Below are 16,381 nucleotides of genomic sequence, written 5' to 3'. Positions count from 1 at the left end.
TTTCATAGTTAATTGTTACTTGTTAGCAAGGAAAAGGATGATGCTTATAGAAAAAAAAAGGAAAAGGATGATGTTTTGTATCGACTAAACTCTTGTTTTAGGCAAAAGTATAATGGTCAACCTTTTAGGTCGTTGTCTATTTGAAATATTTTAATGAATAATGGGCAGAAGGCAGAAAGAGGCATCTTACGACACCCTATTAAGGGACAAACTTTGTTATATAGAATGTTGCACATTAGAAGAATCCAACTGCTTACGAGTAGTTTAATTGGAACGTTTTAGACATCAGAACAAGAAATCTCATGATTGATGGTTGGAATATATTTTTAGAGTGTCATAGGGTTTACCATAGAATACAAGCTGGATGGATGAAGTGGAAGAGTGCATCCGGCGTGTTGTGTGACCGCCGTATGCCACTGAAGCTCAAGGGAAAATTTTATAGGACGGCAATAAGGCCGGCGATGCTGTATGGCACAGAATGTTGGGCGGTGAAACATCAACACGTACACAAAATGGGTGTAGCGGAGATGAGGATGCTTCGTTGGATGTGTGGGCACACGAGAAAGGATAAGATTAGGAATGAGGATATCCGGGGTAAAGTAGGAGTAGCCGAAATTGAAGGAAAGATGAGAGAAAATCGGTTACGGTGGTTTGGACATGTGCAAAGAAGGCCTACTGACGCTCCGATTAGAAGATGCGACTATGGGACAGAGGTTCAGGGCCGAAGGGGTAGAGGAAGACCTAGGAAAACTTTGGAAGAGACTCTAAGAAAAGACTTAGAGTACTTGGATCTAACGAAGGACATGACACAGGATCGAGCACAATGGCGTTCTAAGATTCATATAGCCGATCCCACTCAGTGACTTGGATTTTCCAAGTCTCCAACCAAGAAGTTTTCCTCACTCGGGAAATTAAGGGAACACTACCCCAACCTACATGCTCCACTCAGAAAGCTTCAACATACAAGCTTCAACAAAAGAAAATTCAAAGAACTTAGCGAAGAAGGCTTTGGTGTATTTAACACAATACGTTGAAATGAAGGAAAGCTTATTTATTGATATCCCCGATAAGCTACAAATATGTACATATACATGAGTCAAAATAAACACACAAGAGGGAGCCTTCACAAAGGTTGCTTAGGAGAAGTCTCAGCAGTCGGTAGAGCCCCAGAAAGAGAAGGCACCGGAGGGGGATCATTTGGAGCCTCAGTACTGGACAGAACCCTAGGAGGAGGAGGCATCAGAGGTTGATCATTTGGAGCTTCATTACGCGGTACAGCCCCAGAAGACGAAGGCAATAAATGCCTTTGGAACAAACCCACAAATCTCTGATGATCAAGTAAAACCTGACCATCAGTTTCCTTCATCTGGTCAAGCTTCCTCTTCATGTTTGTAGCATAGTCATGTGCGAGCCGGTGCAACTGTTTATTCTCATGCTTGAGCCCTCTAATCTCCTGTTTGAGACTCATCACTTCAGCCGCCAATGATTCAACTTGGCGGGTTCGAGCAAATAGGCGTTGGGCCATATTAGACACAGAACCTGCACACTGAACACTGAGAGCCAGCGAATCCTTAACAGCTAACTCATCAGACCGTTTGGAAAGTAGTCTGTTATCTTTGGGAGTGAGAAGGTTCCTGGCCACCACCGCAGCGGTCATATCATTCTTCATCATGGAATCCCCAACGGTAAGAGGACCAGTTGGGGAGACGAAGGATGGGCGCCATATGTTGTCTGGAGAAGGCGGGGCTGCCTCTTCAACAAGGTTCAAGTCAAAACGACGGTCGGAGGGGCCAGACATTTTCAAAGGTGTTGAAGAGAGAAGAGGTCGGACAAATCAAGATATTAGAAGTGCAAGAATGAAGCTTCTACTGGTGGAGATTCAAGTGTGCTTTGGAACTTAATGCCAGCCTCTATAAAAATCTGCACTCGACGGAGCTTCAGAAATCAAAGAGGCGCCTGCTCAGAAATCGAAGAGGCGTTTGCTTTCTCAAAAGTTGGGCTGCTTAGAGATCACGAGGGTTGATCTCAGAAATCGAAGAGCCGTTTGCTTTCTCAAAAGTTGGGCTGCTCAAAGACCACGAAGGCCGATCTCAGAAATCGAAGAGGCGCTCGCTTTCTCAAAAGCTGGGCTCCCTAGAGACCACGAAGGCCGATCTCAGAAATCGAAGAGGCACCTACTTTTCCAGCCTTGTCAGCACCTGTCACACGCACACTCAGCTTTGCGGAAATTATGGGCATTCTGTCAAAGACTTCTGGGGAAGTAGAAAACACATGAATCTTACTGTTCAATCACCCACTTCCCACACGCAACAATAGCTCATGGGTACCACAGATAACTTTGCCAAAGTTCTCTGCCAAAGTTGAGCACGTGAAGCTTGCAGCTCCCACTACATCGCTCTGACCAAGAAGGGTAAAAGAATAGCAAAGAAACAGCACTAACAAAGTTTAGACCCATAAATTTTGAAGGTCTAGCTACCATATTATTACCCACAAGGGTAAAGGAACAATACCACTGCTGGATAATTGGAAAGTCCATGTATGTCAACCTCTGTGCTTCGTGGCAAGGTAGACTAGCAAACATGCCCAACCTTTACTCACATTCGAGAAAACACTCCCAATAAGATTGCTTGCTCCAAAATCGAAGAGGCACCGTCCTCCGAATCTAAAGAGCCAGACTCCTAACATGACTACTTTCTTAAAAATCGAAGAGCGGGTAAAGGAACAGTACCATTGCTGGATAATTGGAAAGTCTCTGTGTGTCAACCTCTGTGCTTCGTGGCAAGGTAGACTAGCAAACATGCCCAACCTTTACTCACATTCGAGAAAACACTCCCAACAAGATTGCTTGCTCCAAAATCGAAGAGGCACCACCCTCCGAATCTCGAGAACCACTCTCCCAACATGATTACTTTCTCAAAAATCGAAGAGACACTGCTCCCCGAATCTCGAGAGCCAGACCCCCAACATGATTGCTTTCTCAAAAATCGGTGAGGCACCGTTCTCCGAATCAATCGAAGAGGCGCTCGCTTTCTCAAAAGCTGGGCTGCTCAGAGACCACGAGGGCCGATCTCAGAAATCGAAGAGGCACCTACTTTTCTAGCCTTGTCAGCACCTGTCACACGCACACTCAGCTTTGCAGAAATTATGGGCATTTTGTCGAAGACTTCTGGTGAAGTAGAAAGCACATGAATCTTACTGTTCAATCACCCACTTCCCACACGCAACAATAACTCATGGGTGCCACAGATCACTTTGCCAAAGTTCTCTGCCAAAGTTGAGCACGTGAAGCTTGCAGCTCCCACTACATCGCTCTGACCAAGAAAGGTAAAAGAATAGCAAAGAAACAGCACTAACAAAGTTTAGACACATAAATTTTGAAGGTCTAGCTACCATATTATTACCCACAAGGGTAAAGGAACAGTACCACTGCTGGATAATTGGAAAGTCCCTGTGTGTCAACCTCTGTGCTTCGTGGCAAGGTAGACTAGCAAACATGCCCAACCTTTACTCACATTCGAGAAAACAGTCCCAACAAGATTGCTTGCTCCAAAATCGAAGAGGCACCGTCTTCCGAATCTCGAGAGCCAGACTCCCAACATGACTACTTTCTCAAAATCGAAGAGAGGGTAAAGGAACAGTACCATTGCTGGATAATTGGAAAGTCCCTGTGTGTCAACCTTTGTGCTTCGTGGCAAGGTAGACTAGCAAACATGTCCAACCTTTACTCACATTCGAGACAACACTCCCAACAAGATTGCTTGCTCCAAAATCGAAGAGGCACCGCCTTCCGAATCTCGAGAGCCAGACTCCCAACATGATTACTTCCTCAAAAATCGAAGAGACACTGCTCTCCGAATCTCGAGAGTCAGACCCCCAGCATGATTGCTTTCTCAAAAATCGAAGAGGCATCGTTCTCCGAATCTCGAGAGCCAGATACCACAGACCACTTTTTCAAAGTGCTCTGACAGAGTTAAAACATGTGAAACTGGCAGCTCCCACTACCGTGCTATGACCAAGCAGGGTAAAGGAATAGCATTACTACTTGTTGTTAGGGAGACTCCTATATATGTCGACCTCCATCCCCAACGGACAGGCAGACCTGCAAAAATGCTCAACCCTTCATCATATCTGAGAGGGCACTCCCAACAAAGCCTTTCGAAATATTCAGCTTTCTTTCCCCCCGATAATACCTCTGCAAACAAGCTATACTAGAGCAAGAATATCTCATATCATCAGGGTTAAAAGCAAGAGTATCCCATATCATGCTTTTTCCCTGTTTTTTCTTTTGGCCTTGTTTTTACCTGCAAGACAAGGAGAAAGAGAGCAATCAGTCAGTACTTGGAATCAAGCTTCCAGCCAGGAACTGACTGCCTGGAACCCCTTACCTGATTACTTACCTGGCATTGCTCTCGAGTACTCATCTTCATCATCTTATGTTTCCAGGGAAGATTCCGCATCTGCTTGAGGAACAGATAGGGCAAGTGCGAAGGATACAAGGAAGCATGTGGAGACAAGCGTAACAGCACACGTGCCGATACATCCATTACTCTGTCAAAAGCAAAAGTATCCCATATCAGCAGGGTGGAACGTACTCTAGATTTGATGGACTTGTTTTGACCCTCAAATTCTTCAGTCGGCCTTATACTCTGGAGGAAACCAGAAAACCCTCCAGCTCAGTTCAAGAATAAGCCTGTGGAAAGTTACTTCTTCAAAAGCAAAAGTATCTCATATCATCTCTTCTCAATTTTCTTCTCTTTATCCTTCATGCTGCTGCAAGATGGGGAGAAGGTGAACAATCAGTCGGAGCTCTGATTGCTTACCTTGTCTGTCACCTCTTTCAGCAGACCCCCTAGCTCGGCGACTTGGGGGACTCCTACTACATGGTTTGTATCGCGCTTGACCAAGCCTGAAACTACAAGTAAGCTTCAAGTGAAATTGATACATTACCTTGTGCATCTCCACTAGTTAAAGATACCACCCCTGGATGGAGGAAGAGTACTTCCAGAGAAGATGCCACATCTACCTATGAGACAGATAAGGCAAGTCAAGACGACACCACACTCCGATACTTAGAAGTTTCGTGATTACGAGATCATTATCCCACAATATTTCCTAATGTCATTTGTACTAAATCATTCACTCGTACTCACTAAAGGAGAGCTTGAACCTATGTACTTGTGTAAACCCTTCACAATTAATGAGAACTCTTCTATTCCGTGGGCGTAGCCAATCTGGGTGAACCACGTACATCTTGTGTTTGCTTTCCTATCTCTATCCATTTATATACTTATCCACACTAATGACCGGAGCAATCTAGCGAAGATCACAAAAAGCGACCGTTTTCGTTACCTAGGATCTATCTTGCAAGAGAACGGAGAATTAGATGGAGATCTCAACCATAGAATACGAGCTGGATGGAAAGAGTGCATCCGGCGTGTTGTGTGACCGTCGTAGGCCACTGAAGCTCAAGGGAAAATTTTATAGGACGGCAATAAGGCCAGCGATGTTGTATGGCAGAGAATGTTGGGTGGTGAAGCATCAACACGTACACAAAATGGGTGTAGCGGAGATAAGGATGCTTCGTGGGATGTGTGGGCACACGAGAAAGGATAAGATTGGGAATGAGGATATCCGAGGTAAAGTAGGAGTAGCCGAAATTGTAGGAAAGATGAGAGAAAATCGGCTCTGGTGATTTGGACATGTGCAAAGAAGGCCGACTGACGCTCCGGTTCGAAGATGTGACTACGGGACAGAGGTTCAGGGCCGAAGGGATAGAGGAAGACCTAGGAAAACTTTGGAAGAGACTCTAAGAAAAGACTTAGAGTACTTGGATCTAACGGAGGGCATGACACAAAACCGAGCGCAATGGCGTTCTAGGATTCATATAGCCGACCCCACTTAGTGGGAAAAGGCTTTGTTGTTGTTGTTGTTGTTGTAGTGTCATAACACAAGTGGTTGGAGACTTAAATTTTTTTTTTCTTTTCAACAACTTATGTTATGTCACTTGGTATACAGGACCGTGTTTCTAGAATATTGAAAAATTTATCCTCGAATAGAAGGGTTTTAGAGAAGCACTTTGTTATAAATGCTATTCTCCTTGGAGGATTAGTCGGTTATTGTTGACATCCAACATTTAATTGTATATGCTACTTAATATTATAGTTCAGTAGTATTTCTCTTTATTTATAAGTGAGGAGTTTTTGGTTTAATTCTCGTGAAAAATGAATTTGAACTGCATTATTATTAACTCATTGTGCCCACTCCCGGGATAATTGTACCTAATCCCCCGCCCTATGAATAATATCGTTTGTTGAATAAAAAGGAAAAAGAACAATCGTCACACAGTGTACGTAGGATCGATTAAAGAAAAGTTGGGTTTTGGGCTTCGGCTATATTTGAATCTTTAAATTTGAAACTCAAAGTCAGCCCATTATTCCATAGTAGGCCCATATAAGAACAAAAATAATTCCCCGCGAGTAATAACAGCCCGCCCCAAAACCCAACACCAACGCTCCCGGCGCACGTTATCACACTCCGCCTAAAACCTCCGCCAGTCCCATCTCTTCGTTCTTCATCCACCACTCCGATACAAAATACACTCCTCCGACCGAGTCTCCCCAACCGGCAGTCCCAGCCGTCCGATCCGCCGGAAATGGACGCCCTGTTCGACTCAATCAACGTCCGAGAGCTCCTGTCGGCGCAGGACCTCAGCGACCCCACGACCCCTCTGTCTGCGCCGGATCTCCGCCTCCTCATCCAACGCCTCGACTCCCACTCGCTCCAAATCCAGTCCAAAATCCAATCTTACCTCCTCTCTCACCACCAGGATTTCGCCAACCTTTTCTCCGTCTGCAACGACGCCGTTTCGCGCTCCAACCAAATTTCCGACGACGTCGTCCGGCTTCTGAGTTCAATTTCCAACCGCCCCATTGAGGCGGAGATTGGGCAGATTATGAAGCAGATGAGCGCCACGACGAAAGAGGCGAGGGAGAAGAAGGCGTTGTTGGAGTTGGTGAGGGCAATTCTGGAAATAAGTGAAAGGTTGAAGGGCGCCAGTGAGGGGTTGAGGAATGGACGGCTGAGGTTCGCCGCCCAGGAGCTGAGGGAGCTGAAGAATGCTCTTAGGGTTTCGGATGATGATCGGGTTGATGAGGGAGAGCCTGTGGTGTACAGATTGCTGAGGAAGGAGTGGTCAGAGTGCTTTGAGGAGGTAAAGAAGCTTACTTTCTGTTTGGTTGCCGAGAAAAATGAACGGAAATGAGAGAAATTTAAATAGCTAGTTCATCAAAAAAATGCTATTGTGGTTGTTTAATTGGTGATTTTTATTTGAGTTTGTGATTGTATTTTTTAGAGGAATTCAGTTTGGGTTTGTAGATTCAAGAAGTGCTTGTGATGTTCATCAGAAATGCGGTGCGGTTTGAGCGGGAATCGAATAGAATCTGTGTCAAGTATGTACTTAGCGTTGACGGAAACGATGGGTTTGAGCTCCGCACAGTTTTGGAAGCTTTGAATGTAAGTTGAAGTTAATATCTTTTGTTCCTTCCCCTTGCCTTTGAAATCAGTACAAGTAGATGCATTGCTCAAAACTACATGAAATTTGCAATTCAAATAATTTTTGCTTAAAATAATGAGAGCAATGGGGTTTGTAAAGAATTCAGTTATCTGGTTTTGTTATGGGGATTTCTAGGTAGTCGGCATTTTGGATTATGGTCTTGGTAAAGTTGGCGACTTGATGATCAAGCATGTCATCTCCTCGGCTCTAAATTTTGGAGTTCCTGTGTCCTTTGTAGCTGAAGTAAATCGAGACTCACAAGTTCTGACTGAGGCGATACTGAACATTGTACCATCAAATGATCCTAAGGTAGTTTTTACGTGTCAATCTTGTCTAAATATTTTTCACAGTCTTATTGTTCAACGGTTTGTCTTATACATGTTTGAGAAAAAAATTGGGTTCACTTTAAATTATCATATATTATTGATTCGCGGGAGTGACTCCTTTAGTTATCAATTCAATAAGGGGTATTCCACAAATTTGTACTCATTGGATTCCAATAAGTGTTGCATTGGCATTTTCCTTTGGATTTTCAGATTGAAAAAATGGATGGTGAGACTATCTACTCAGGGATTATTCAGGTTATCAAGTTTATTAGCAACTACATCTGCCTTCAAGATGAGTCTTGGATTCGATGCTTTGGGAGATTGACATGGCCAAGGATTTCAGAGTTAATTATTTCTAAATTTCTCTCTAAGGTTATTCCTTTTATCTCTTCGCACCCATCCATTCTTTTCTATTTGTTTTTTTTTTTTTGAATTCTGTTATAAATATATGTTAGCAAACAAGTATAGGATTTTCGGTGAATACTCAAAGTTACTTCTTCATTAGCTGCATTAAAATTGCTACTTGCATCATGCCATTTATCATTTTGTACGTCTATGTAATGGAGACATGTTTTTTGTTTCAGGTTGTTCCTGAAGATGCTTCAAAACTTGCTGACTTTCTTAAGATCATTAGTTGTACTTCCGAATTTGAGACTGCTTTAAGGGAAATGAAGTTTATTTCAGCATCTGATAACAGAGATAACCAGTTGAGCAATTTTGCTGAAAATGTCGAGGTTCACTTTGCATCCAGGAAGAAGTCAGAGATCTTGGCAAAAGCCAGAAATCTACTTCTACAATGTGATTTTTCTGCTCCTCAAGTAAGCTTCTATAACTGTCTTGAATGCATTTGTAGCTATTTTGATATTTCCAGCCTTTGAACAATATATTTTTCCCACAGGAGTATCCAAGGAATAACAAGAATGATCTGGATGCTGCCAAATCTCCAGAGCTTGTTAACTTGCTATTCCTGTCTGGGAAGTGTGTGGTGTCCAAAGCAGCGATTGAACTAATGAATCTAGTGCACCAGACACTTAAGGTATCTGGGTTAAAACTCATAAATGTTTGATTTTTCCCCTTAATGATGTAGTAAAATAGAAAAGAAACCTTAAGTTGACGAGCAACCTGCTAGCCTCAAGGCACTAATTAGTGCTTGCATTTGAGATTTCATTTTCATGATTAATGCATTTTTCCTCGAGTTTCAGTTTTCTTGCCTCTCGATTCTTCGTATAAATTACCATTTGTTATATTTTATGGCTACAACTGTGATTGGAATGTGTAGGATGTTTGCGTGTCATCCCCCAGAGTTGCTTTGGAGTTCTATCAGGCTGCTAGGGATGCTCTACTTCTCTATGAAGTCGTGGTTCCTGTCAAGGTTAGAACAGGAAACCAGTACTATAAATTTTAGATACTGACTGTTTTTACACCTTTGTTAAGACAATCTCAAAAGTGCAGGTGTGATGTTACGTCTGTCCCATGATGTTGTCTATTGTACTAATTTTTTTGAGACCCCGGCGTCCTTCTCTCTGTTCCTTTCTAAGGTTTATTCATGAAAGATACAAAAGAGGTCTCTGATGATGTTTTTATGTCCTTTTTTTATGAACCACAAAAATCATTTTAATATTTTAGTTGCAGTATTTTTCTCCATGTATTAACTTAACATCATATCTCAGCTCTGGCAAATCTCTATCAAGTTTACTTTCTGGCCTATTTTCACCTCAGTTTTTCATCAATATTGGTGATTTTTGCATGGAGTATAAGTAATCTTCTCTCTTGACTTGTGAAGCTAGAAAGGCATCTTGATGTAATCAACCAGGTTGCTGTTCTTATGCACAATGATTGCCTTTATCTATCTCAGGAGATACTGGGGCTTGCTTTTGAGGTAGGCGATGAACAGTCATAATCGGCTCATGTTATCTATTTTGTTGATTCTATTCCCCACCATCACCAAGATCACATGCATGCTTGCACCTATAATGACTCTTGTATCGTGTACCACTATCCAATAAAAAAAATGTATGTCCGAATATTGCACCAAATAATGACAGTTCACTATTTATATGATACCTAACTTCGATCCCAACAGAATGATGATTTGCTATTCTGTTAATAGTGGAATTCATTAAATCCATACTGCTTGTGAAGTTATAATAAGTAGTGGAATTCATACGGTTGTACTCTTTTGTCCCAGTATCGCTCAGACTTTCCAAGTTCCATCAAAGAACATGCTATGTTTGTTGATATGGCTCCAAGATTCCATCTTATGGCAGAGGAAGTACTTCAGAGACAAATTCAACATGTTATTCGTAGTTTGAGAGAGGTATAATTGTGCTGAAATGTTTCAATTCATATAAGAGCTAGAAAGTTATGTAGTTTAGAGAATTGTAGTTTCTTATTTAACTTCAATAAATTGTCTTTTACCAGGCTCTAGATGGTGCTGATGGATTTCAGAATACCCATGAAAGGCAGCAATTTCAATCTGCAAGTTGGAGTATAGATCAGGTGGCCTGCTGTGAATTTTAACGAGGAACTTTTGTTTCATGAATCATATTATATTTGATATATTTGTTAAGCTATTTTTAGTACCTTAGTTTTTCTTGCGAGGTATGTCTGTAAGGCTAAACATATCTTGTTCAGGTTGTTTTGATTGTGGACAAAGTACGTTTGATATGGGAGCCGATCCTGTTGCCTTCAACTTACAAGAGAAGCATGTGTATGATTCTTGAATCGGTTTTTTCTAGGGTCATAAAAGACATACTCCTTTTAGATGATATGGCAGCAGAAGAAACATTACAGGTATAATCTTTGGTCATATATCCAGTTTTTGTACTTCTGATGCTTGGTGTCTAACTAAAACGATGTATTTATGTTCCTAGCTTCAAAGTCTGATTCATTTGATGCTGGAGAGCCTAATTTCTTTGCTGGAGTCCCTGGCTGCTCTCCAAGTAGAGAAGTCCCAAGAGGGCATCACTTGCACCCTTGACGATGACATACCTTCGTTATATAAAATTCGTAAATTGGCAGGCATGTATTTCGTCTGATGCTGAAAGTTCAGTGTGATTCAGTACAGAACTAGTAGATGTCTTGCAAACAGTGACCTAATTCTCATTGTGTTTCAAATTCTTCAGAATTATTAGATATGCCCTTAAAATCTATCACAACGGCTTGGGAAAGTGGAGAATTGCGCAATTGTGGTTTTACGTTGTCAGAGGTATGATTTCATTTCTGTTAGTAACTTAGTATGAGGCATGATTTCACTTGACCACATATATTCTGTTCAGCTTTATGTGCTGTTCATGTCTCAATGTTCTTACAAGCTCCTCCAATTTTTCAGGTAGAGGATTTTATCAAGGCCATATTTGCAGATTCACCTTTGAGAAAAGAATGCTTAGCGAGGATCAAGGGCGAATGGTAAACAGCGCATCTTATTTTTCCCAGAACTTCAACGAAAGAAATTCTGAATTGGGTAGAAGGGGATGTACTTTGCTTTTTTGGTCAGAGAAGACGGGAAAAGGAGTGTACACGTATACGCTAAGGCATGTATTCGCGTCTCTGTGGATCCGATACGAGGGATTAGGTACCACATAGTTAAAATGTGATGCATTTTGACCCTTTTTTTCTTCCCTTCTGGATTTGGAATCCAATGGATAATTACAAGCTGCAAAATTTTGGATTTCAAATTTTCAATGATATGCAAGAGTGGAGTCTCTCCCCATATATTGCCCTTCATAATTTCTGAATATTGATTAGTCGTGATGTTTTGAGAGAGAACCATTTCATGCACTCTCACAGAGGAACGGGCCGCATTGTATGCGGCACGGCACGACGAACCCATCCTCTTTGAGAGTGACCAGGCTCTGGTCACGCTGCCCTACTGAATATTTTCTCGTTTTAAAATGCCACCTGCGCCGGATGAATTGGGCATCCATGGCTTGGACACCAATCAAAAACCAGTGATTTGTCAATCTGGAAACCAACAAGAGTATTGTACCTAAACACTGCATTGCTATGAAATGACGCACAGTAATGGTAACAAACAAGAGAACAAAAGAGAGCCTCGCTCACAAGAAAGCTCTTGTGCGTTGTTGAAAACATCGTTTAAACACAGAAACACTGGGATGACCAGCACCCAAAATCAATCTTAGCCTGATATAATTCTCCTGCTGTAGTATGATACTTTAAATTTCTCACAACTCTTCCTTGTTAGTGGTATCTTCTCCCATTAGTTCGTCAAGGGAGAACTCGTCCTCTTCAATTATCTCTCCGTCTTTACCATCCCAGGGTTCGATCTTCACAATGTTCGGGGTGCCCTCCAGGGGCAAGTTTCCCTTTCCTCCGCGCCCGGCTTCCTTCACAAATTCTCTGTGAAACAAAATTGAGTTGTTCTAATTTGTTTTATTATCACAAGGATCAAGAGTGGTTCGAGATAAGGTGGAGATAGAAAACTTACGTGATCTGATCAACCTCGAATGCACTCTTAAGTGGTGCGTAAGCTCCCTTTTTTGCGTTTAAGGCCACCAATGCTGGATATCCATAACCACCGACACCCACTCGGTTCTCGAGGTCTGGCTGCTTACCAGCTGCTGCCCACACAAAGCTGCAACATACATGTACATTCATGGTCAGTAACTATATATTCACCTCTCAAACGCGCAAGGTTTCATTGGCGGTGATATGCGCATAATTCCAAAAACTTGCCTGTATGGACTTCTTTTAAACTTCTCCGCAACGGATAATAACTGCTGAATGTACTTGTTCCTCCCTTCTGCCTTGGAATCCAAAATATCAGGTAGGAAAGCCACAAAACAGATGGCAGCTGAACCACATTTCTCTTCCATGACATCCTACAAGAGAAGATTGCGGCAATGCTTTAGTCCCCTAGGTTACTTACAATCTCACACAGCTTAAGTATTGGAGGGAAGTAAACACTTACTGGGCCAGTTAGCTCGGTCACTTCAGGAGGTGCAACGTTTGTTTCCAATTGTTCGAGAGCAAATGATTCAATGGCTGAAGCACTCCTTGCACCCTCATAGGGGAGTGGGCTGTCTTTGTCAGCTCCAAATACCAATATGGTCGGAAATCCTTGAACGTTGAACTTGCTCATCAGAGACTGGTAATGCCACCAAGTTAGAACCATATAGTACAAGACATAAAAACACGTAGATCCAGTACATAGTCAGGAAGGCAAAGTTACCTTCTCTGCATCACAGTCAACGTGTCCCAACTTCACCTTCCCCTGCAAGTTTTTAGCGGCCTTCTTCCACTCAGGTGCCAATTTTTTGCAGTGCCCACACCTTGAAACAAGGAAATTTGGAACAAGTCCATAATCTTCTACAATCTCATATTCATATAATAGACAAACAGATCACTATTTTAAAATTAGCTTATAAGATAGTCATAAAGAAAAGCACGTACCAAGGTGCAAAGAACTCCACAATCCAGAGATCTTTACTTTTAAGCACCAGTTCATTAAAATTCTGGGAATTTAATTCTACCGAAGCACTAGGTTCAGATTTTTCGCTTGATCCTCCTGTTGTTTTTCCACTTAAGCGGTCTTTCAACAGCGCCTTTATCTGTACAGGGCCAATGGAATGGTCACATTACTGATACATGAATCCGTTTTATGCAAGAGCATTATATGACCGAGTGAGATATGATTATCACCATCTACGTATCCCATGACTAAGTAATAGAGCAAGGTAAGACATAGTGGAGCAGAAACAATATAAGACTACCTTAATCCACGAATGTTACCAAACTCTACTTTAACCAATATACAAGAAAAGAAACGAACTAACAAAACAAATAGAATTTGAAGAAGAGATTACGGCGAACCTGTTGGAGTGCAAATTCTGCAATGGGTTTCACATCCCTTGCTCCCTGATAGTCAACTGGAGGCTTTCCGGGTACAAACACCTTTATTGTTGGAAATCCTCTAATCCCATATTCCTATAGAGCAATCAAACACACCAACACCCCCACACAAAATTAATATATTAGTAAACAACCTGAAATACTCATATTCCTTGTCCAAATATGGCAAAACTATCATACAGTGGGGAAGTTTTATAAAACAATAATATGGTTGACCACATATTTTCAGGCAGAGGGATGTTAATCTACAATTGCTACTTCAAACTTAGAAGTCAAAATTAGTAATTGCAAGGGTAACCATGGGAAACCTGAGCGAGGGACTTGTGTGCATCAGCATCAAGAGCTGCCACGGCAACCACACCCTTTAAGACAGTAGCCGCTTTCTCCCATATCGGTGTAAGAGCCTGACAATGTCCGCACCACGGTGCAAAGAATTCAACCAGAACAACTCTGTTTGAGTCCAGAACCTGCCACCATTCCACAGGATTCAGTTCAAGAAAATACCAGTCAAATTGTCTTACTAGAAATCATAATTAGCCCAATAAGGATCAGAACTCACTGATCACATTTCTATGCTGGGAAACGAAAAACAAGTACATTAAACTCGGCAAATTTATCAAACAATTTCCACAAAGTGCAAAATTAACTTACTTTTTCCGAAACAAATATCCCCAAGAAGCAATAAACCAGATCCAAAAACTAATGATCTCCGTAAGCAGTAAAACTCTAAAAGCAATACAAGAAAGCACTTTGCTTTCAACAGCAAAACAATCGCTTCTTAATTGAAAAACCCAATCAACGCCCAAGTGCTTTTCAATCCAAACGGTGACAAATTCCAAAAGATTAATGCAAAAAAACTGACGAATCTGAAAAGGGTACGCGCAATTACTGGTAAAGTTTCAACATTTACCTTGGACTTGAAGTTGGAAGGAGTTAGCTGAAGAACTGGCGATGATGGTCCGTATAGTGCATCACAGACACTGAAGACGAAGAAAAACAAGAAGATGATTGGGACTGCTCGAAATTGATTCTCTCTCATTCTCTCTCTCTCTTACACACTCTCACTCTCTCCCTCTCTCTCTCTCTCTCTCTCTCTCTCTCTGAGGTTTGTTGTGCTAATCAGTGAAGACGAAACCCCCAGTGAATTTTCTTCTGGTTTTTGGGCTGGGTGAGCTACGTGTGAGGGCCAATCAGAGATTTACACGTCAGCTGGCCCTGGTTTCTTACGAAATTTTATTGGTGTATTTTGCTCTTTATTATTTGTTCACAAGAGATTGGACCAATAAGGGAATAAAAATGTATTATCAGATTTCAATTCGCATAAAAATTAATTAAATGCTATGAGTTTATGGCCTAGGGCTATGACTATGAAGAAAAATGTTCCTCTTCAAATGGCATTTATTTATGGTTAGTGTTTATACCATATTTAGGGCCTCCGTATTTAGATCTCGTATAAATACTCGGGGGACTCAAATGTAATTATGCAATAAGGGAAGGGGCAAATATGTAATAAGTGAGGAGTCCTTATTCTATAAAAGGACTTCTCATCCTCACAATTAGGGAGAGGCCAATTCCTAGGCCTGAGATCCCCTCTCTCACCCTCAGAAGCTCTCAGAAGCTCTCACCCTCTCCCTCTCTATTCCCTCAAATAAATACATAATCAGTGTGGACGTAGCCCAAACCTTGGGGTGAACCACGATACATCTTGTGTTATTTACATTTCATGCAGATTCACAGTCGGATTTACGTTGTTCCAAGACATTCGGTTTTGTGCATCAACAGTTAGCATAGTAATTGTGACACTGGGTTAGAATTTGAATAAGCCACGTAATGGATCAATCATAATTGATATCCAACGGGTTTTTTATTTGACTTACTCATATCTTACTAAATCGAAGTGCTAATGACTTAGCCATTTACCATTTACCATTTAAATTCAATATTTTACTAGGTTTTGCACCCACAAGCGAAATGAAGAGGTTAAAAAAATGGAACTTTAATGAAAATTTTTTGGTACTGTTCACTTTAACGAAAAACCATATTTTTACACTAAAAAGTCAATCATGGTACTATTCACTTTATCCTTTATTTTGTCCTTATCGTTAAAACTGAAAGTTTTTTAGCCTTTTTCATTAATTTTCCTTTAAAAAAAAGTGACACAAGCAATAATTTTTTGGCCTTCCTTTCTCATTTAACGTCTCTTTTTTCTTTGTTTTTCAACCCTGATTTTGTATTAAGACTTTTCAGAATTGGTTACAACACTTATATGTATTTACTATTTAATATAATTATCATTTGATAGATATATATAATTCATGCTAATATATGTATTTAATTCAATCATCATATGACTATCAAGATGGCAGCGGCATTAAATACATGTAAGTATTGTAAATATGACTCCTTGACGTGCATAAGTATAACAGATCCAGAATTTTCATGCCATATAAGAAGCCAACAAATCCTTACTCTCTAACAAAGTGAACGTAACATATCCTCCTCAAAGCTAAAGCTGCAACAAAATGACAAGGCATGTGAGCTCTAAGCCTATAACAGAAAGAAAACGCAAGTAACTTACAAATGCCACGCTCATCTTGTACAAGCTTGCACGAAATCCGTGTGATGCCACCAC

At 41.2% G+C, this 16,381-nt stretch overlaps 2 protein-coding genes across 2 annotated transcripts; one reads left to right on the top strand and one right to left on the bottom strand.

Moving 5' to 3' along the window:
* Positions 1–6,479: 6,479 nt before the first annotated feature.
* LOC103404964 (centromere/kinetochore protein zw10 homolog) lies at positions 6,480–11,590 on the top strand. Its single transcript, XM_008343924.4, has 14 exons — positions 6,480–7,210; positions 7,375–7,512; positions 7,688–7,861; positions 8,089–8,250; positions 8,463–8,696; positions 8,777–8,914; positions 9,158–9,250; positions 9,662–9,757; positions 10,067–10,195; positions 10,300–10,377; positions 10,513–10,671; positions 10,752–10,899; positions 11,004–11,086; positions 11,210–11,590. The coding sequence occupies exons 1-14, from the start codon at positions 6,653–6,655 to the stop codon at positions 11,288–11,290; spliced, it is 2,271 nt and encodes a 756-aa protein (XP_008342146.3). The 5' UTR covers positions 6,480–6,652; the 3' UTR covers positions 11,291–11,590.
* A 268-nt stretch (positions 11,591–11,858) lies between these two features.
* On the bottom strand, positions 11,859–14,905 carry LOC103404965 (protein disulfide isomerase-like 2-3). Its single transcript, XM_008343925.4, has 9 exons — positions 14,660–14,905; positions 14,058–14,216; positions 13,711–13,824; positions 13,291–13,448; positions 13,070–13,169; positions 12,809–12,985; positions 12,574–12,719; positions 12,326–12,472; positions 11,859–12,237 (listed from the first exon to the last, which is right to left on the bottom strand). The coding sequence occupies exons 1-9, from the start codon at positions 14,786–14,788 to the stop codon at positions 12,063–12,065; spliced, it is 1,305 nt and encodes a 434-aa protein (XP_008342147.1). The 5' UTR covers positions 14,789–14,905; the 3' UTR covers positions 11,859–12,062.
* Between the last annotated feature and the right edge of the window lie 1,476 nt (positions 14,906–16,381).

The sequence above is a fragment of the Malus domestica genome, chromosome 17 (assembly GCF_042453785.1).
Source record: "Malus domestica chromosome 17, GDT2T_hap1".
Taxonomy (NCBI): domain Eukaryota; kingdom Viridiplantae; phylum Streptophyta; class Magnoliopsida; order Rosales; family Rosaceae; genus Malus; species Malus domestica.
The sequence above is the reverse complement of the archived record's forward strand: the minus strand, read 5'-3'. Positions and strand labels throughout refer to the sequence as shown.

Coding starts and splice junctions, on each gene's coding strand:
- LOC103404964 (XM_008343924.4), top strand. CDS start 6,653: ATGGACGCCCTGTTCGACTCAATCAACGTCCGAGAGCTCCTGTCGGCG. Junction 7,862..8,088: donor TACCATCAAATGATCCTAAG/GTAGTTTTTACG, acceptor TTGGATTTTCAG/ATTGAAAAAATGGATGGTGA. Junction 11,087..11,209: donor GTGGTTTTACGTTGTCAGAG/GTATGATTTCAT, acceptor CCAATTTTTCAG/GTAGAGGATTTTATCAAGGC.
- LOC103404965 (XM_008343925.4), bottom strand. CDS start 14,788: ATGAGAGAGAATCAATTTCGAGCAGTCCCAATCATCTTCTTGTTTTTC. Junction 13,825..14,057: donor CACACAAGTCCCTCGCTCAG/GTTTCCCATGGT, acceptor ATTGCTCTATAG/GAATATGGGATTAGAGGATT. Junction 13,449..13,710: donor CAGAATTTGCACTCCAACAG/GTTCGCCGTAAT, acceptor GGCCCTGTACAG/ATAAAGGCGCTGTTGAAAGA.